The sequence below is a fragment of the Nomascus leucogenys genome, chromosome 8 (assembly GCF_006542625.1).
Source record: "Nomascus leucogenys isolate Asia chromosome 8, Asia_NLE_v1, whole genome shotgun sequence".
In the NCBI taxonomy this organism is placed as follows: Eukaryota; Metazoa; Chordata; class Mammalia; order Primates; family Hylobatidae; genus Nomascus; species Nomascus leucogenys.
Genome location: NC_044388.1, coordinates 110,974,096 through 110,996,059, shown reverse-complemented (window position 1 = coordinate 110,996,059; position 21,964 = coordinate 110,974,096). Strand labels below are relative to the sequence as shown.

Below are 21,964 nucleotides of genomic sequence, written 5' to 3'. Positions count from 1 at the left end.
CCCTGTTCTGACCCAATCCCAGGTGAGTGTCGCTCCTGAATTGGATCCTCTCCAAGAAAGGAGGTCGCACCACTTATACCCAGACCTCTCCCGCCTGGGCCAGTAGCTCAGGGACACTAAGCGGTGTCTGAGGCAATGAAGCCTCCTGCCCTTGTCTCTCAACAGGCTGGAGACAACACACACAAACACACAGAGTCTAGAGTTGTTGTGGTGCCCAGAGAGCCTGGACACGAGGTCCTGTGTCTCCTGGATCCCCCACCCCTGGGCCGCCCCTCCACTTCTCTCCCACCTGGGGACCCCGTGAGTTTGGAAACCCAGTCTACACACGCTGGCTCAGAGAAGTTGCAAACCACGAAACAACACCTCTTCCTGCTCCTCGGTCCTGCTACCATCTGACTCTCCTTAGTGACCATTTCTATACGTTCTAAAAATCCCGCACGAAGTGCCCACAACATGTCCCAGCTAAGCATGATTCACAGCATGAGCTGTGGAGTAGGAACACGCCCTCAAGGGTTTGGGGGGACAAGAGGCATTCCCACCTTCAGGTGAAATAAGCAATCCCAGTGATCTACAAGACGTTAGACAGACTTGAGTCCAATGCCTGGCTCTTACTTGTGGAGTGACTTCAATTTCTCCAGCTGTAACTTTCAAATAATTTACTTCACCTAATGGGGCTGGTGCAAGATGATATGATGGAAATAGTATTTGGGACATAACAAGTGCTCAACATTTTTTTCCTCTCCATCCATGTTAAGCGCCTGATGACTGACAAACCCTGAATTTTCTGGGAATAGATGAGGCAAGGAAGCATCTTCGGCAAAACCTTCCTTATCCCCCAAGGTTAAGGTCAAGGTCTCCGAGTATTGCTCGGGGACAGCTGGGGAATGGAAAGGGGGTGTGGGGGCTGTGTTCTCCTTAAGCCACAAACAAAGCCGACCCTTTCCAGCAGAGGAGTCCCAGGAGCTCTCTGGACTGGGAGCAGGGTGTCTTTGCTGGGGAAGAGAGCCCAATGGGGTGGGCATCTTGCTGGAGCCTAGTGGAAGGAAACATCCTTTGAGATGACCTCATACCTCCTGTTAGTGCAACTAAGCAGCCCATAGGAAGTGGGTGTCCCCCAGGGAGTTGAGAAACTGTGGCATAAGGTGAGAGCTGGCTTCCTCTGTCCTGTTAGAGCTGGGGGACTCTTCAGAGTCAAAGGCCAGAGAGAATGGAGCTCAGTGGAGCCACCATGGCCCGGGGGCTTGCTGTCCTGCTAGTCTTGTTCCTGCATATCAAGAACCTGCCTGCCCAGGCTGCTGACACATGTCCAGGTGAGACAGATCCAGGTTTTCTTGTCCCTAAAAGCTGGTAACAACCCCGCTCACTGACACTCGGGTGTCCCAGGCAAAACCTTTTATGCACATCTTCCCGTGAAGATGCCCAACAGATCTGTTTTATCCTCAGGAAAGGACGTGGAGGCTCAGGGCAGCTGAGGCATTGCCCAGGGTCACGGAGAGATAGGGGAGGGATGTCACCAGGTCTGTCTGCCTCGAAAGCCCAGGATTTGCCCATCGGAGCTCCACAGATGGGTCTGGAATCTGTCACTGAGAAGGAAGAAAATGCTGTTGCCTTTATCTTCTTACGGGCTTACCGGGGAGGCCTTCTAAGACCCTCTAATATGGGGGCTGCCACACGGACTTGGGGGGTTTGTTAAAAAGGCAGATTTCTGACTCTCCTCCAAGAGAGCTGGAATCAGTCGATAAGGACAAGGGTTTGAACGGTGGTGAGGTGTTTCCTTCGCTGATTCGGGAGCAGGTGGTTCTGTGACACTCAGTGAGAGACTGCTCCTAAGGACGGCCCGGTGTCCCCGGCTGACAACATATTTATGGAGGAAACATAAATAGTAAATTACATCCTGCTCTAGTGGAAGAAGGACTGGAAACACAGGAAGGAAATACCCCAAAAATGGCAGCTGCCCTGTCTCCAGTGAGAGCGCTGCTCCGTTCCACCGTCTCTTAGAGCGCCCTCAGCAGGGCATGTAGATTTTGTAATGAACAAAATGAAAAATATTTTTTCAAAGAAGTAAACAACCTTGGTTTGGCTCCAGCTGTGCCACACCTGGCTCTGTGTCCTTGGACCCCACACTGCCCCTCTCCAGAGGACCTAGAAGGCTCCTTCCAGCCCAGTAATTCTACAACCACATTCCCAAGGTCTGGGAGGGAAAATGCTTTGTCAGCCCCAATTCCCCAAGTTTCTTAGAAATATTGATTGTCATCAGTTATTGAAAGTGCCCACTGTTTATTAAGCTCTTTCTAAATGCCATAAATTACAATAAGAGATTTAAAATCCACATTCTTTAACCAAATCCTGGCCACAACCTTGTTATTATCCCCACTTGGCAGCCCAGGGCACAAAGCTCTGGAGTTAAGTTACTTGCTGCAGGACATACAGCACTGAGGAGATGGGGCTCCCCTAGGTCGGGGTGGCCTCCAACGCCAGGGCTCTGCCCCCCATCACCTCTCTGCCTCACCAGTGCCCGAGGGGTGAGGACAGACCAAGGCCCCAGCAAAGCAGAAAACCTCACTTCCCAGCCACTGTTGGGCCAGGCACTGAGTGGGCACCTGTGTTTCTCTGCAGAGGTGAAGGTGGTGGGCCTGGAGGGCTCCGACAAGCTCACCATTCTCCGAGGCTGCCCGGGGCTGCCCGGGGCCCCAGGGCCAAAGGGAGAGGCAGGCGCTGATGGAAAGAGAGGTAGGTGCGGGCCGGGTGGGGAGGCCAGGCATGCGGGGGGCACTGGCTCTTGCTCTTTTTGAAACTGGATGCTGAGTTGGGCAACACCCCCACCGTGGTTCCTAGATCAAGAGCCTGGGTCGGGCCCCTGCTAGAGCCAGGAACAGAGCTGACTCCCAGGGCCCAACAGGGTTCTGAAATGGAGGGACTATCTTTCCTAACTATTTTGTGAGCTCACACTTGGACATGCTTCTGTAGCTCTGTCTCCTAGTCCTTGATCCAATACGAGCTTTGCTCGGCCACTGGCACGACTTCTAAGCTCTATGTCCCTCCACCTTCTCACCTGAAAATTGAGGTGACCACTTTCTTCTGCACCTGCCTCATATGGGAAAACTGAGACTCAAAGAGGTCAGAGACTTTCCTACTTGACAAACCAGTAAGGAGTGGGGCTGGGACTTGGACTGGTCTACTTCAGGGCACAGAGGGCATCCGAATCCTGGGCCCTGAGCTCTGCATGCGGATCTGCAGGGAACATGGGAGAACGAACAGCAGGCACCTGCCTTGGGTGGTTTTGTGTCTCCCTACGCATGGCATAAGGCAGATGTGCACAAAAGCTCAGAAAGGGCGCTGCCTTAGGGGGTGAGCTCCCCATGCCTGGAGGCATTCAAGATGATGCCTGCGGAGCACTTGGTGGGGATGTCCCAGTGTAGATGGGACAAGCTCAAATGTCCCTATGACTTGGACTTTCGCTGACATGTCCAGGCTTCCGTGTGGGTGTCCAGGGCCAGGTCCTCTGTGCCCACTCTGCAGGCTGGACCTGAGAGTGGGGTCTCTATCCCCTGCTGAGGGAACACTGGGGAGGAAGCCCTTCCCTAGCAGGAGAAGAATCAAGTCTGGCTCAGACTTCCCTTGAACCAGGCTTCTACCAGTGGGCATGGCTGGCTAATATACCCTAAAGCAAGAACCAGCCCCCACACACTCTCTCCAGCCACTGGGGTCAGTGAGCGGGCTGGGGGCTGCCCCTTGGCTGGCACTGGGGATGGGAGGGTCACCTTTCTGGTCAGAACTGCGTGGAGGGCCGTGTGACACCCCAGGAGCTCAGGCGCACGGTGGAACCGGATCCTCCCTGGCAGCAGCGGCTGCACGTGGCGCCCACCCTCTCCGTGTGGGGACGTGGTAGGATGAGGCTCTCTGAGGACGCATTCCTTGTTCCAGAACCTGGCCCCTTGCTAGGCAGTAGAGCTCTGTGAGGGTGACTTGGGCCCAGGCTTATGGTCACCAGAGGGTGAAACCCAGGTTGCTCCCAAGGCACAAACAGGAGCCAGGTGCACCTTGCCTTGAGCCCAAGGTGGGGTGCAGGCCCCTCCATCACTCCCTCACCTCCATCTGCAGTCACCCCCAGGCTAAGTCCACGGCTAGCAATTCTGAGGGTTCCTGGAACCAGAATGGGTTCAAGGCAGAGTGGGGGAGGGTCAGGACTTAACCACTTGGGGCAAAGATTTCCAGGGAGAATTGTTTAGGTTGCATTTTTCTCAGTGATTTGTCTTTGGAATTTTCAGGAGAACGCGGTCTCCCTGGAGCCCCTGGAAAGGCAGGACCAGTGGGGCCCAAAGGTAACCAGCGGACAGAGAGCCAGGAGGCCTTGAGCAGGGACCTGGGAGCTGTCTGTAATGAAATGAGGGAGGGAGAGACAGAGACACAGACACAGACACAGAGAGACAGGGCAACAGAGAGAGAAAGACAGTGGCAGGCGGACAGGGACCCTGCGATATTCCAGGCCTCGGGGCCCCTCCCCACCATTGAGACCCGGGCGTTGTGACGCCTTAGTGAGCCTGCAGGGCTGGGGAGGTGCGGTGTCCAGGCCAGGAGCCCACCCTGGGACCAGCCTCTCCGTGGCCCACACGTCTGGGGTCAAAAGCTCATTATCCTGCCTCTTCCTCCAGGAGACCGAGGAGAGAAGGGAATGCGTGGAGAGAAAGGTGAGCCACCTGTGGACCCAGGCAGTTGCCTCTGCAGGCTTTGTCCAGGGGAGGGGTCTCGGAGGCCTCAGTCCGCCCACCCACTGCCCACGTCCCTGTCAATCTGGGCTGTGGGCAGGGAGGGGTGGAAGGAGCCCAACGGGCTTTGTTGTCAGAATCCACGAGGGCTCAAACCCCGGTGTCTACAGCAGTCACTCCCAGCGGCCAGCAGGATCACATCAGTGCATAGATGGTGACACTTTAATATTCCAATTTCTGTCTTACTTATGCTCATTTATGCAAAAATTGTAAAAGTTTAAAAAAGCCAAATGTGCAAGATTCTAAGACACAGTCCCACGCTCCGCCCACAAACACAAATGAGAACTGGAGCCGGGGGCTGAGGGTCCGCCGATATCTGTGTCCCAAGAAACAGAGGCCAGGGTGGAGGCAGGGCAGGCTTGGAGCGACCCTGCCAGGCTTGAAGAGTTATTCCGCTGTCATCAGTGGCAAAGGCCCCACTAGGGGTCCAGTTGGTCCAGCAGGACCCGCAGCGCCTGCCACAGCCCACCAAGCTCAAGCTGCACAGCAGGGGCCTATGGACAACCGTGTGGCCGGTGCCTCCGGGGAAGTCAAGTCTGGCCACCCTTCCCTAGGCCTGTGCCACGTGTCCTGGAGACATCAGAGGAGCTGCCTTTGCCCATTCTCTATTCTGTGCTCAGGGAGCCACTGGGGCTGACCAGGACGAGGGCTCTGATTTCAAGCTTATGACAAGTGTCTCCTCTCCCCACACAGGAGACGCTGGGCAGTCTCAGTTATGTGCGACAGGTGACTGATCACACCCTGACCTCGGTACCCAAGCCTTGCCCCCACCCCTGGGGCCAGCTGCACACATTCATGCTACAGAATCTAAGGACAGAACCCTGTCTGCACCTATCATCCCCCTCAATCACTCGAGTAATGGGCAGCTATGGCCTGAATCCCTTCCATGACAACCTGGGCTCTACTATTATAATCTACCCCAGAAGGCCGGGAGCCCAGGAGGCAAAGGTGGGGGAGACACTGGGAGATGGGAGGGTCAGCAGACTGGGTGTGGCCATCACAGCTGCGTGGCCCTGGGGGCCGTGTCCCTGTCCAGGCCTCCGAGCCCTGCTGTGTCTGCACAGAAGCCTGTGACCCTGCTCCTCCCTCTGGGGCCTCCCTCCTACTGCCCCTGCCCTGCCCAGGGCCCCCGTCCTGCAGCCATTCCCCGGGTTCCCTTCCCAGGCCCGCATACCTGCAAGGACCTGCTAGCCCGGGGGCACTTCCTGAGCGGCTGGCACACCATCTACCTGCCCGACTGCCGGCCCCTGACTGTGCTCTGTGACATGGACACGGACGGAGGGGGCTGGACTGTGAGTGTGGGGCTGGGCAGAGGCGGTCAGCCTGGGAGTCCCGGAGGCCAGGCTACACACCTGGCGGGAGAACACACTCTGGAATTCTCTATTCCCCTGGATGGGGACAATCATAGATGATGGGGGAGGTGACCCGTGGGTAAAAGTCCAAGCCATGGGGGAGGCTGGGAGGGCCGGGTGATCTCCTGCTGTGTGGCTTGGGGCTTGCTGCCTCGCCTCTCTGAGCCCCCATTTCCTCCTTCATCCCGTGGGGTCTGCGAGGAGACCAGGTGGGCGTGCTGGTGACCCCAGCCCGTGATGCTCTGCCAACTACAAACGCTGCTCCTCTGGAGGGCGGGTCCCCCGTGCTGTGGGACGTCGGCCTGGCCCCCCTGGCTCCTGTCCCCTGCCTCCTGTCCCCTGGCTCCTGTCCCCTGGCTCCTGTCCCCTGGCTCCTCCACAGGTTTTCCAGCGGAGGGTGGACGGCTCCGTGGACTTCTACAGGGACTGGGCCGCGTACAAGCAGGGCTTCGGCAGTCAGCTGGGGGAGTTCTGGCTGGGAAACGACAACATCCACGCCCTGACCGCCCGGGGTAGGGCCGCTGCCGGGGCTTGGGAGTCGGGGGGCCCTGAGGTGCTCCTGCCCCTTAGGCCTGGGCCACCTGGAACATAAGCGCCTCTTGGCCCACAGGGGATTGGGCCCTGAGCACACTCAGGTGGCACTTGGACCTGCCGCAGGCTCTGGCAACATCGGGAAGGAAAACGGTTAAAGCCCTGGGCTGAAGGCCTCTTCAGGTCTTGGCCCCACTGGCATCTTAGATCCTGAGAGTGGGAAGCAGGAGAGAGACCACTGGGGCTTGGGGTAGGCTTCCCCCATCTCCAGCTGTTGATCTGCCTCTGAAGCTGGCATCTTAGTCTCATGGAGAGCCCACGCTCGTCTCCTCCAGCCCACGCCTCGGCAGGCCCCCTGCAGCCGCACTCACTTGAGTGAGAGGGCCTCCCCCCAACCCTCTGGGGCAGGGGATGAGTTTCACAGCTGGTCCTGAGGCAGTCTGTATAATTGCTGGTCTGTTATCCCTGCCCACTGCCCCATGGCATGATTGAAGGTATCCACTCAGGTGCCTCAAATTCCTGCAAAAGAAACTACAATTATGGCTTTGCCCACTGCTATGTTAGTGGCTCACCAACCCTTAGAAGGAGAAGGTACACTTTCAAAATGAAAGAATGCTCCCTTCCACCCCGTGGGGCATGTTCAGGTCTCTGAAATAACGGGAAAGGTGTTTAGAAACAGAAAGCCATCCCAGAGGGCCTGATAGCAACAAGGGATTTTCTGACATTCCCAGTTGATTTTTTTCCTTGATGCCACATTCAGACATCCCTTAAGAATGTATCCATCCCCAGCCGGGCACCGTGGCTCACACCTGTAATCCCAGCACTTTGGGAGGCTGAGGCTGGTGGATCATGAGGTCAAGAGATCGAGACCATCCTGACCAACATGGTGAAACCCCATCTCTACTAAAAATACAAAAAAAAAAAAAAAATAGCTGGGCGTGGTGGCACGTGCTTATAATCCCAGCTACTGGGGAGGCTGAGGCAGGAGAATCGCTTGAACCCAGGAGGCGGAGGTTGCAGTGAGCTGAGATCGTGCCATTGCACTCCAGCCTGGGCAACAAGAGCGGAATTCTGTCTCAAAAAAAAAAATTACCCATCCCCAGCCCTCACGCCTGGTGACAGAAAGATCTTAAAGGCTGGGGCCTTAAAATCTTTTTCCAACAGGAAGCAGCGAGCTCCGTGTAGACCTGGTGGACTTTGAGGGCAACCACCAGTTTGCTAAGTACAGATCATTCAAGGTGGCCGGTGAGGCAGAGAAGTACAAGCTGGTACTGGGAGCCTTTGTTGAGGGCAGTGCGGGTGAGTGTCTGCTTGGGGCTGGGTGGCCTGAGTGGGGCTTGGGAAGCAGAGAGAATCTGGCTCTGTCTCCCCTGGTGACCTTGGGCCCTCCCCTCTCTGAATCCCGTTTCTCCATCTATCAAGCAGACACTAGCATTTGTGTCTCTGTACAGCCTGGGGCTCACAGGACATAGTGGCTGGTATTCCTAAGGCCATGTCTGCCGCACAGTGAGCCGTCTGGGCAGGGCTGAGATGACCCACCAGCATCACTTTTGAAACCTAGAAGACGATGTCTTTTTCTCATGGGTGCCTTGGAGCTGTTTCCCAAACTGTGCTCCATGGAACACCAGCCTTGTGGGACATTCTTTACCAAAAGGAGTCTCTGGCTGCATGATTTGGGGAGGCATTTCCTACAGGGTGTCTGCTTAGGGAATTCCCAGTGCACATTCATTCGTGAAAGGCGCTGAGAATTGCTGCAGCTGGAAGTCTGTGTAACTAACTGCTCCACTGAGCAAGGCAGTCCTAGGGGAGCCTTGGAAATGACAGCCTTGGAATCTGTGCAGTCCTTTCACAGGCACCATCTCACGCGTGACCTCCAAGGAAGGCAGCAGGGCAGAGAAGGCCACCCCCATTTTGCAGGTGGTAAAACCGAGGCTCAGGGGGGTGACACTTCTCAGCTGTAGGAGCCAGGGATGAGCTTCAGGCCCAGGGCTTGAGATGGAGGAGGAGCCCCCAGGTGAGGGCTGTCCTGAACCTACCAAGAGCCACCAGGGCCCCAGGGGACATGGGGAGAGACCGGAAGGAGCGGTGCAGGCTGGAGGAGGGAGGTCATTCCAGGAGACAGCACGAGGCCTGACAGTTTGGGGGAGCCCTGGAGGAAACAGGTGGTTGCTGGAGCAGGGGCCTCAGGTTGTGGAGAGGAATTTCCAGACCAGGTTGCCAGAGGTTGCCTCCTGCTTCCCCTTCCTCCAAGGCCTGGGTGGGTCATCTGTGCACCTGTACCTCGGCTCATGCATCTGTAAAGTGAGGGTGGCTCTGCTCAGAGGCAGGACGCGGTGAGGGTCTCACAGTGGCAGGGCTTTTTCTAGCATCTGCAAACCCCACATTTTCTGTGAGCAGGTAATTCTCTAACGGCCCACAACAACAACTTCTTCTCCACCAAAGACCAAGACAATGATGTGAGTTCTTCCAATTGTGCTGAGAAGTTCCAGGGAGCCTGGTGGTACGCTGACTGTCATGCTTCAAACCTGAATGGTCTCTACCTCAGGGGACCCCACGAGAGCTATGCCAATGGTGTCAACTGGAGTACGGCGAAGGGGTACAAATATAGCTACAAGGTGTCAGAGATGAAGGTGCGGCCCGCCTAGATGGGCCAGGACCCCTCCACACGCACTTGCTAGGGGGGAGGCCACACCCACAAGCGCTGCGCCGTGGAAGTCACCCCATTTTCCCAGCCAGACACACTCCCATGATGCCCACAGCTGCCCCTTTGCCCCCAGCTCAGTCAAGCCGCCACATGCCCACAACCTCACCAGAGGGAGAATTATGTTTCTAAATATGTTTGCTTTGGGACAGAAAAGTTTTACTAGTTTCGATGTGTGTTTCTTGAACACCAGTGGTTTTGATCACTTTCCTGCGTCTGTTGCACCGCAGGTGTTTGTTTCCCTGGAATTTGGTACGTCGGAAAGAGTCAGGACCCTCATTTAGCAGATGGCATTACCGATGTTCAGGGAGGTCGAGTGACTTTTGCAAGGATTTTCCACCTCCAGTAATTGACACAGGGCGATCCTCACCTCCACCCCCAAGCCTCCCCCATCCCCCATGCCTCCACCTCCACTTCTTGAAAAAGGTCACTTTGGGGTCCAGAAAACACTTATTAAAAAGGGGGAAGTTTAGTAGGAACTTCTCTGCTTCCCACCACGGCAGAGTTCATGCTTTGGGCTGGCTGACTGCTGAGAAGACATAAACACTTAGCACTCACTATGTGAGTGCCTGGTCAGCCACCTGCACAGAGAAGATTCCAAAGAGGCCTTCCTTCCACACGCAGACCTCAGCTAGAGGGGACCGCGGACCTCAGTGGGAAAAGCTGCACAAGGCTTCTAGGAGATGATGGAGAAGGGGCTTCTCCAGCTCCCAGGCCAGGGGAGATTTCTCAACCATGACCTAAGAAGCATCAAAGGGAATGTGGCAGGTGTGACCCCATTCAAATCAAGAGCTCCCACCTACTGAAGGACACTAAGAGAACCAAAGGAAGGCCAGAGGGGCAGAATCACTGCGCGGCACACAGGTCTTTAGTTTTCTACTATTGCCTCAACCAGTCACCACAAATGGAGGGGCTTGAAACAACAAGAACTCGTCACCTCCTGGCTCGGTAGGTCTGGAGTCTCAGGGCCTTACTGGGCCAGCAGGCAGGACTCAGCAGTGGTGGCTTCTTCCGGGGTTCTAGGAGAGAACCTGCTTCCTTGCCTCTTCCCGCCCCAGGGGTCACTGGCATTCACTGACCGGGACTCCTTCCCCCAACCCCAAAGCCAGCAGCACCACATCTCTCTGACCCTTCGTCCGTTGTCACCTCTCCCCCCGAGCCCCGTGGGACAGGCTCTCCACTCCTGAGACTCATGGGATTAGACTAGGCCTACCTGGATGATCTGGGATCCTCTCCCACGCCCAGATCTCTATCCCTCACCACATCAGCAAAGTCTCTTTTGCCATGGAAGGTATTTGCAGGCTCTGAGTTTGTGTGTATTAGGGCAGGACATCTTTGGCGGGGCAGTGGTGGGGGCGGGGAATTATTCTGCCTACCACACCTTATACAAAAATAAATAAATCACAGGCTTATATCTGAAAGAATTCCTGCAAATAATGAAAGAATTCCTGCAAATAATAAAAGAATTAGAGCAGCTTAGTTAAAAAAAAAAAAGGTATGAGATGTGAACAGACACTTCACAGAAGATGACATGCAGGGGAGCAAGGTATTTATCAAAAAGTGCCCCACTTTTCACCTACCAGAGAAATGCAAATCAGCACCCAAAGGAGTCACTGCAGCACCCTCATCTGAGCCTCAGAAGTTAGAAAGATGGACAGCACAAGTGTCAGAGGTGACTGTGGGAGGGGGATTTGCATACACTGCTAGTAGCAATGCAAATTAATGGAACCAACCTGGAAAATGGCTTGGCATCAACTGTTGGAGCAGAAGACACACAGTCCTCTAACCTGCCAATCCCACCTCAGGGCCTGGATGTGGCCATCATGTGTACCAGGGGGCATGGCCAGGAATCTTTACAGCCAAATACTCACCATAGCACCAAACTGGAATCAGCCCACATACCCATCAGGAAGAGAATGGATGTTAAAAAATGCAAGGATAACCGTTGGGTAGAACGCCATACAGCCATGACAATTACACAGTAACACCTACACACAAGGAGCGTGAGTCTCACAAACATGGCAGCAAAAGGAGCCGGTTCAAGAGGGCATGTGCTATGGAGTCCATTGTAGATAAAGTTTTTCGAAAGCAAAAGTAGCCGATGGTATTTTGGATGCATATTTAGGTGGTAAATTTATACAGGAAAAATAAGAAAGTGATTGTATTTGAGGGTGGGACCACGTGGTGACTGGGAAGAGACAGGGACAAGCCTTTGGGGTTCTGGCAATGTTCTGTTTCTTGACCTGGGTGGTGATTGTAAGGATGTTTGTTAACTAGTGATAAAAATAATTAAGCTGTACCTTTGCTTTATGCACTTTTGAGTACATGTTATGTTCCACAATTTAAAAACTACTTATAAAGAAACTGCACATGCTTGGATCCAGGAACATGAGCTACAGGGACATCCTCCACTGATGCCCAGTGTTCTTGACTCAATATCTGTAAGGAGAGGTCCTTGTAGCCCACTGGGGGCCGACCAGACCCTACTACGACCCTGCCACAATCTCTAGTCCATCAAAAAATCCACAATCTCTACTCCATCACAAAATCCACTATCTCTATTGGGATAGTATTTTTGTCCCTCATTAGGTAAGCATTTTTACAACCTAGGAAGACTTAGCTTTAAGTCTAGAAATGATTAATATAAATATAAAATATAAATATGATTAATGTAAATATAAATATAAAATAGCCATAGAAATATGCCTTTTTGTTTGTTTTTTGAGGCAGAGTTTTACTCTGCCACCCAGGCTGGAGTGCAGTGGCGTGATCTCAGCTCACTGCAATCTCCACCTCCCGGGTTCAAGAGATTCTCGTGCTTCAGCCTCCCAAGTAGCTGGGATCACAGGCGCACACAACCATGCCCAGCAGTTTTTTTGTGTTTTTAGTAGAGATGGGGTTTCTCCGTGTTGGCGAGGCTGGTCTTGAACTCCCGATCTCAAGTGATCCACCCGCCTCTGCGTCCCAAATTGCTGAGATTACAGGCGTGAGACAATGTGCCTAGCCAAAATATGTCTTTTGTATTAAGGAATCTGGACAGGTTTGATTTTTCACAGTCTTATTATGTTTAAATAATTTGGCCTATTATGAAGAATCTCACAAATCCAATATAAAATGTGGAGCTAACTAATAAAAATCATCTTGTAATGTTACATGGAAATCTTAGTGCGTTTATACACAGTATTGGCATATTTAAGAGACTTTGAGCTCATTGCATTTCTAAGTTAAATTACTAGATTTCTTAAGATTTAAGTTAAATTATTAGATTTCTTAAGATTAATTAGTGCTAAGGAGGTTTTTCTCATTAGACAGCTGAAATGCCACAGGAGAAATTTTAGTGTATTTCACTTCTTATTGCAATTTAAAATGTTTGAAGGTATTTAAAGAACTAAATTTATGGTGTCCAAAAGCCCTAAAAAGGTGACTCTTAAGATTTGCAGATCTTATAAATAGAAAAACAAGAACTGTAAGCCAAACCTAAAATATTCAGGATGAATTCAGTTTTTGAATTTGTAGCTTTTAGAAACTGAACATTAATTTTAAGAAGCAAAGCAGGCTGGGCACAGTGGCTCACGCCTGTAATCCTAGCACTTTAGGAGGCTGAAGTGGGTGGATCACTTGAGATCAGGAGTTCAAGACCAGCCTGGCCAACATGGTGAAACCTCGTCTCTGCTAAAAATACAAAAATCTGCCAGAAATCGCTTGAACCCAGGAGGTGGAGGTTGCAGTGAGCTGAGATCGTGCCACTGCGCTCCAGCCTGGGGAACAGAGCGAGATTCTGTCTCAAAAAAAAAAAGAAGCAGCAGCAGCAGTGGCCAGGCGCGGTGGCTCACGCTTGTAATCCCAGCACTTTGGGAGGCCGAGGCAGGCAGATCACAAGGTCAGGAGATCAAGACAATCTTGGTTAACATGATGAAACCCTGTCTCTACTAAAAATACAAAAAAAATTAGCCGGGCGTGGTCGGGGGTGCCTATAGTCCCAGCTACTCGAGAGGCTGAGGCAGGAGAATGGCGTGAACCCAGGAGGCAGAGGTTGCAGTGAGCCAAGATCGTGCCACTGCACTCCAGCCTGGGCGACAGAGTGAGACTCTGTCTCGAAAAAAAAGAAGCAAAGCAAGCTTATGAAGAGTCTTTTCCCATCATCAATTCCTCCCCAACTCACATCAGCAGAACTGAGAGAGCCTTTGTGATATGAGGGATGAAACTGAATGGGTGAAAAGAAATGAAGCCCTCCTCCTCTTGGACCAGTGCTCTTCTTCTCGGCCATGGGACCTCTCAAGTAGGAGTGTGTAGGCGTGGGCCCATCCAGCAACACTTGGGCATTCGTGGATGTCCATACAGTGCTGTTTCTGTTCTTTTCCTCTCCTTCCTCATCTTCTCTCGTCTTTGTTGAATATTTTTATTATCCCGTCACTTCCTCTATCAGCTTATAACTTGTTCATTCTTTTCCTATCTTTTGGTGTTTATGCTTGCGATTGCAATATATAGCCTTGATTTTTTACGGCGTACTATAAATTATTCCTTCTACCACTTTGCCAATGAAGATTTTGAAACACCTCTAACTACATTAACTCCCTTCTGCTTTTTATGCCATTCTTGCCGCCATGCTATGATACATTTATTTAAAGTCCTGCAAGAAATGGCTATTAGTATTGTTTTGTGCAGTCCATATTCATTTTTACACTTTATGTTGCCCTTTATTCCTTCTTCTATTTTATTTATTTATTTATTTATTTTTTTGGTGTGAGATCATCTTCTTGCTGCCTGACAAGCTCCCTTTCATATATATTTTTTATTTTTATTTTTTGAAATAGTGTTTCACTCTGTCCCCCAGGCTGGAGTGCAGTGGCATGACCTTAGCTCACTGTAACCTCCACCTCCTGGGCTCAAACAATTCTCCTGCCTCAGCTTCCTGTGTAGCTGGGACTACAGGCGTGCATCACCACTCTGGGCTAATTTTTGTATTTTTTGGTAGAGATGGGGTTTCGCCATGTTAGCCAGGCTGATCTTGAACTCCTGACCTCAACTGATCCACCCACCTCAGCCTCCCAAAGTGCTAGGATTACAGATGTGAGACACCGTGCCCAGCTTCATCTATTTTTTGATGAAAGTCTGCTGAAGATGAATTCTGTCCACTTTTATTATCTGAAAACATCTTTATTTTGCCTCATTTTAAATTGTATTTAGATTGGGTGTAGACTTCTATATTGTCAATTATTTTCTTTTAGCACTGTAAATACAGATGTCCAGTATTTTCAGATTCAGTTATTTCAGCTGAAAAGCTAGCTGAAAGTCTTCTTGCTCCTCTGAAGGTAATATGACTTTTTTCAAAAAATACATTTATAAGATTTTTTTTCTTTGCTTTGATAGTTTTACTACAAGGCGTCTGGATGAGACTTTCTCTGAATTTGTCTTGCTTGGGGTTCATAGAATCTGTGACTTGATGTCTTTCGTGAGTTTTGAAAAATGCTAGCCATTATCTCTTAAATATTGCTATTACTCTACTCCCTCTTCTCTTTCAAATATTTCAGTTACACCGATGGTCAATATTTGCTCGTGTCCTGTATGTCTCTTCTTCTAGTTTCTGGATTTGTATTCTTTTTTCCTTTTCGCATTCTGTCTGGATATTTTCTACTGACCTATATTCCAGTTCACTAATAACGCTTTTCACTGTATCTAATTTGCTTATAAATAGAAAACCATCAATTGAGTTATTAATTTCAGTTATAGAATTGCCAGTGTAGACTCCAATGCTTGGCTCCACTTCTCCACTTTTTCACCTATTTTTTTCACAATCTTCCATTTTCTTCAACATACCAGTCAGAGTCATTTTTAAAGACATTTTAAACATCTCAGTGGCCTGTGGATCTTATCTTCTGTTTTTTGTTTCTTTTTAATCTTAGGTTTTTCGCACACTTGGAGGGTTCTGATTGAATGCTAGACATAGTATTCAGGAAAGCAGAGAGGATTTTTTTTTAAGTCAGATTTTTTGAGGTATAATTTACATACGGTAAAATTCACCTATTTTAGTTCAGTTCTAAGAGTTTCCTCCGTGACTTTTCCTTTGGACCATAGTTTATTTAAAATTGTGCTCTTTTACTTCGAAATTATTTGGGATTTTTCTAGATATCTTTGTGTTATTGATTTCTGGCTTACCTCTATCAGGGTCAGAGAACATACTTAATATGATTTCAATTATTTTAAATTTGCCAATGTTTATTCTATGGCCCAGGATATGGTCTATGTTGGTGAAAGTTCGATTTGAACTTGAAAAGAATATGTTTTATGCTGTTGTCTATTGAAAAGTCTATATATAAAAAATAGATTAATAAACTGATTAATAGCATGGTTCACCACTTTCATAGTCTTACTGATTTTCTGTTTAGTCATTCTTTTGATTACTAACAGAGAAGTATCAGCTTTCTAACTATAATGGTGGGTTAACCTGTTTCTCGTTTCAGTTCTAGCAGATTTTTCCTCCATTTTTGATGTTGCATTTTTAGGTGAATGCACTTCTGGAATTGTATTGTGTCCTTGTTGAATTGTCCCTTTTATTAACATGTAATAACACCCTTTATTCTTGATAATAGTCTTTGTTCTGAATTTTACTTTGTCTGTTATTCATATAGTCTTTCCAATTTTCTTTTGCTTGGATTTTACATGATGTGTTTTTTCCCCCACTTTACTTTTAGCAACTCTATATTTTTTAGTTGAGGTTGAGTTTCTTGTAAACAACATATAATTGGGGTTTTTAAATTCAATCTGAAAATTAATGTCTTTAATTTTGTGTTTATACCATTTACACATAATGTAATCATGTATAAGGTTTAACTGAGACATACTATCTTGCTAGTTGTGCTCTACTTGAATTTTTTTTTTAGTATTCTGCTTTAATTGACAAACATTTGACTGTATCTCTTTGTGTAATTCTTTTACAGGTTGCTGTGGGTGTGACAATATATATACTTAACTTTTCTCAGTACACTGAGAGTTGAAATTGTACTACTTCGAGGAAAACATAGAAAACTTGCAATGATATAGGTTACATTATGCCACCTCCATATGTTGCAATTATTAAATGTATTAGATCTGCCTACCTTGAAAACCCATCAGACAGTCTTTTAACTTTTGCTGTCAACAGTCATACACATTTTTCTAAAAAAAACTTAAGAGGTAAAAAATAGTGTGATATATTTATCCAACTATTGATCATTTCTGTTGCTCTCTTTCATTTCTGAAGTTCTGCACATCCCTCTGTTTTCATTCTCCTTCCAACCTAAGAACTTTCTTTAGCATTTCTTTTAAAGCAGCTCCATTGATGATCAGTTCGCATAGTGTTCCTTTCCTTAAGAATGTCTTTATTCCACATGCACACGTATGTTTATTGTGGCACTATTCACAATAGCAAAGACTTGGAACCAACCCAAATGTCCATCAATGATAGACTGGATTAAGAAAATGTGGCACATATACCCCATGGAATACTATGCAGCCTTAAAAAAGGATGAGTTCATGTCCTTTGTAGGGACGTGGATGAAGCTTGAAACCGTCATTCTGAGCAAACTATCACAAGGACAGAAAACCAAACACTGCCTGTTCTCACTCATAGGTTGGAATTGAACAATGAGAACACTTGGACACAAGAAGGGGAACATCACACACAGGGGCCTGTCATGGAGTGGGGGGAGCGGGGAGGGATAGCATTAGGAGAAATACCTCATGTAAATGACAAGTTAATGGATGCAGCACACCAACATAGCACATGTATACATCTGAAGAATATTTTCACTGAATATAACATTCTGGGTTTACAGTTATTTTCTTCCCATGCTTTAAAAATGTTATTCCAGCCTGGCCACAGTGTCTCATGCCTGTAATCCCAACACTTTGGGAGGCCAAGGTGGGGGTGGGAGGATTGCTTCAGTCCAGGAGTTTGAGACTAGCCTCGGCAACATAGAGAGAGTCCATCTCTACAAAAAAAAAAAGTAATAGCCAGGGCCTTGGCAACACAGTGAGAGTCCATCTCTACAAAAAAAAAAAAAAAAAAATGTAATAGCCAGGTGTGGTGGTGAAGGCCTGTAGTCCCAGCTACTTGGGAAGCTGAGGTGGGAGGACCACTTGAGCCTGGGAGGTCAAGGCTGCAGGGAGCCCTGGTCACACCACTGCAACATGTAATCGCATCCTTTATTCAGCAGAATAAAGGTGAGACAGCAGAGTGAAACCCTGTCTCCAAAAAAAAAAAAAAAGTTATTTCAGTGTCAACTGGCCCCAGTGGTTCCTTCTCCTTCTCCTTCTCCTTCTCCTTCTCCTTCTCCTTCTCCTTCTGTAGGAGTTTTGTTCTTGTTGCCCAGGCCAGAGTGTAATGGCACAGTCTCGGCTCACTGCAACCGCCACCTCCCAGGTTTGAGTGATTCTCCTGCCTCAGCCACCCAAGTAGCTGGGATTACAGGCACCCACCATCACGCCCAGGTATTTTTTTTTTTTTTTTTTTTCTATTTTTAGTAGAGACGAGTTTCATCATGTTGGCCAGGCTGGTCTTGAACTCCTGACCTCAGGTGATACACCTGCCCTGCCTCCCAAATTGCTAGGATTATAAACATGAGCCACTGCATCTGGCCCCCAGTTGTTTCTTGTAAGAAACATGCAGCTCTTCAGATCATTGTTACCTTATTTGTATAGCACATAATGTGTAGCTCTGTTGTTTGGTGTGCACACATTTAGAATTGCTGTGTCTCTTTAGTAAGTTGACCGTTTATTATTATATTCTGTCTCTGGTAATTTTCTTTGCCTGAAGTTGCTTTTATCTGATATAGTAGAGCCTCTCCTGCTTTCTTTTGATTAATGTTTGCATAACATACATTTTCCCATGCATTTACTTTCAATTTGCTTATATCATTATATTTGAAATAAGTTTCTTTTAGATAGCATATGCTTAGTCAGGCTTTTAAATACACTCTGACAATCTCTCTCTTTTAATTGGTGCATTTTAGGCCATTTACTTTTATGTAATTATTGAAATGTTAGGACTCCTCATTACTGCTGGGTGGGAGTAGAAGATCCAGCTCCTCAGGAGACCTCCCCTGGTACCTCTGTGCGTAGGAGGGTTGTGTGCCTCCTTACTGTTCTCCATGAGGGCTTTACTGGCACCATAAGGGGAGGGGTGGACTCACTGCTACTGGGAGATGGTGAAAGTCCTGAATCTCCACTAGGCCTCTCTGATACCAGCCAGTGGGGAAGGAGCTGAGCAACTCATAACTGCTGGGTTGGGGTGGAAGTCTAGTTTCCCCATGTAGACTCCACTGACACTGCAGGAGTAGAGGGGACTTGTTACTGCTTGTGTACAGAGGAGATGAAAGTGCCTTTTCTGATACCAATCCATTCAGCACTGGAGGGCGCTGGGATGCCTCATTACAGCTCGATGAATGTGGAAATCTAAGCTCTCTACCTAGCCTTTGCTTGTAGGGGAGGAGATGGGTCACCTCTAGCTTTTGACTGGAATAGAGCAATTATTGTCTAAAGTTTTCTGTTTTGCTGGGCTGCCTTCTTCCTGAGCCTTTGGATAGAGAGAGCAGGTTTTTACTGGCTTTTCTTTTTTTTTTTTTTTTTCATCTGTGCCTTTTGGTATTTTCAGGTTATCAGCTTCTTCAGGTCAGGGATATCTGTTACATTTATTGAGTGGAATAGGGTAAAAGTATGTCTACTCCATATTACCAAAAACAGAAGTCTCTATTTTTCCCAATGGGTTTTCTCTCCATTGTTCAAAATGAAAGACGTTTATTGACCTGTCTTCAAGTTCACTGGCTCTTCTGTTATCTCCATTCTTGTGTTGATTCTATCTGGGGCAATGCCACTTCTATGGTTACATTTTTCAGTTCTAAAGTTTTCATTTGATTTATTTTGTAGCTTCTAGTTCTTTGATGAGACTGTCTAGCTTTCCATTAACTTCAAGAGTGTTTGTCCTTACTCCTTAGAGCATGATTATAATAGCTGCCTTAAAGTCTTTAATACTTCTAGCACTTGGTCATATCAGGATTGGTGAATGTCGATTGCCTTTTTCCTTCAGAGTTGCTTATGTTTTCCTGGTTCTTTAAATCTCTTGTGCAATTTTGGATGTACCTAGGACATTTTGAATATTATGTTATGAGATTCTTTAAACATCTTCTGGGAAAATGTTGACTTTGTTGTTTCAACAGGCAATGCACCTAATTAAGTTTAGATTGCAACTTCTGTTTTGCTTTCCCTGTATGGATTATTTACACAAATGTTGTGTTCTCTCTCCGACGTGTCTTTGTTACTTTTCAAATCATCAGGTATTTGTGTTTTGTCCAATGTCTGATGTGCTGCAGTGGGCTCACTCCATTGTGGGAAGCATTATTCAAAAATGCAACTCAACCCCAAAGATTTTCTGCTCTAATTCCCAGTGCTATAAATACAGGCTATCATGCCAGTGATCATGTTATGTTACATTGCAAAAGTGATTTTGAGATGTTATTGAGATGGCTAATTAGTTGACATTGAATTAGTTAAAAAAGGGATTATCAGAGTGGGCCTAATCTAATCATGACAGCCCTTTAAATGCAGAGAGTTTTTCTCTGGCACGTAGCAAAAGAGGAGTCAGAGAGATTTGCAGCATGAGGATGATTTGACACACTTTTGCAGGCTTTGAAGATGGAGGCTTATTTAGAAAGAACCTGAGAGTGGCCTCCAATAGCTGACAGCAGCTCCCAGCTGACAGCCAGCAAGAAGATGGGAACCTTACTCCTAAAACCACACAGAACTGGATTCTGACAACAACCTGAATGGTCCTGGAAGCTCCTTCTCTCCCAAATTCTCCAGCTGAGCATAAGGCTTGGCTTACACCTTGACTTCAGCTTTGTAAGACTCTAACCAGAGGACCTTGCTTGCTGAGCCCATTCAGACCCCTGATCCACAGAACTGTGAGTTAATAAATGGATGCCATTTGTGGTAATGTGCTGTGCAGGAGTAGAATACTAACACAGCCACCTTGACTGCCATAGAAATTATGAACTTTGTTTTTTAAGTGTTGGCGTAGATCACTTGAAACCTAGCAATACTTTGTCTTCCTCCAACACAGGTTTCATTTGCTTCGCCAGGCATGTTCTGGAAGTTAATAACCAGTTCCATTGCCAGAGATGGTCTGTGCACCCATATGACTTAAAGCCAGTTTGCAATTTTGGGGGAGAGCTGGTTTACTTGCAGGTGATCCTTACCTCTGGGATGCACACATACATAGTTGTCAGGCTAAAGTGCAAGTTCCTTAACCTGAAACTCCATTCTTGGCAGGCTCTGAACATGTACCCTGGTCCCCTTCAGCCTGCTAAGTTGACAAAACTCCCGCACAGACTTGAAAGCTTCTCTCTGATTGGTGAATGACGCCAGGCAAATATACTCACAGATACTCCACTCTGGGTTTCTATTTCTGCTGAATCTTATTCTGGTAATTCCTCATTATTCTGATTACCTTTAGTGCTTAAGAAGAGTATCTCTGAACTTTGTCCAGCTTTTTCGATTTCAAAGGGAGGTTTGGCCTTGTTTTCTAACCCATTATTACTGGAAGTAGAAGTCTGCACTTCCAGTTCTATGTTCTAATTTTACACTTAGGTTTCCAGGTCACTAGAGCTTGCACATTGAGCATTTTTTTAAATGCCCACTTAATACTCACTGGAGGAAGCGGACATCCTCTTATTGTTGAACACTTATAATCTATCCAGTGTTTCCTTTTATTGTTGAATACTGATATCCTAGCCAGTAATGAATACATTTATGTACATGCTTTTTTCTCTTACATTGCATTTTTTTTCCAAGAGTAAGTTCTTTGGTGAGCTTACTGATTCAAAGGGTACAAGCTTTTCTTTAAGTTCATATAGTGTCATAAGTGACACTTATGAAACAGACTCAAGTCATAATACTGCATCCCCATAAAACAATCTATTTAAGGCATGTAAATATTCACTGTAATTAATTTGATCCTTATTCCATGTTTTAAAAACATTTCAACTTGCTTTTGATTTGGATCACTCTCACCTTTATTCTGAGGGATGGGTGGGGGTCCTGGGGACACATGGCCCATAGAAGGCTGGAGATGGAGTGGGAGGCAGGCTGACTTGTCATCTCCATTTGATGTGCTGTTGCGTGGCTTCCTACCACAGCTCATCAGCAGAGAAGAGGGAGGGCTCTAGGCATCACCCACTGAGATTCTGGTTCTAAAAGTCTGGGATGGGGCCCCTGAATCTGTATTTTTCAAAGCCTCCCCAGGTGGTTCCGATGGATAGTCAGGTTGAGGAACCAATAGTGTGCTAGTTTCAGAGAGCCGAGTAGAAGGCTTGATGGTTTTAGTGCAAGCAAACAAAACCCGGAGACCTTCTGGCTCATCAGAGCAAACTCATATTAAAGAAGACAGCAATCCTGGAAGGGAAAAGAGAGATAAACAAATTAACGCAAATGGGTTTCAATTAGAATCCAGGCTCGCACAGCCCAGAGAAACAGGAGCTGGGAAGCCAGGTAGGTTATCAGCCGAGCCAAACATTCATCAGAGCCAAGCATGCCGGATATGTGATGGCCGCTCTGGGTTTTGTTTTTGTTTTTGGATGTGC

The 21,964-nt window shown here is 47.9% G+C and overlaps 1 protein-coding gene across 1 annotated transcript; it reads left to right on the top strand.

Annotated features, from left to right (window-relative positions):
- The first annotated feature begins 1,175 nt into the window (after window positions 1-1,175).
- On the top strand, window positions 1,176-9,507 carry LOC100581795 (ficolin-1). Its single transcript, XM_003279627.4, has 9 exons — window positions 1,176-1,310; window positions 2,617-2,730; window positions 4,269-4,322; window positions 4,653-4,688; window positions 5,460-5,492; window positions 5,931-6,058; window positions 6,501-6,630; window positions 7,814-7,948; window positions 9,047-9,507. The coding sequence occupies exons 1-9, from the start codon at window positions 1,208-1,210 to the stop codon at window positions 9,292-9,294; spliced, it is 981 nt and encodes a 326-aa protein (XP_003279675.2). The 5' UTR covers window positions 1,176-1,207; the 3' UTR covers window positions 9,295-9,507.
- The last annotated feature ends 12,457 nt before the right edge of the window (window positions 9,508-21,964 follow it).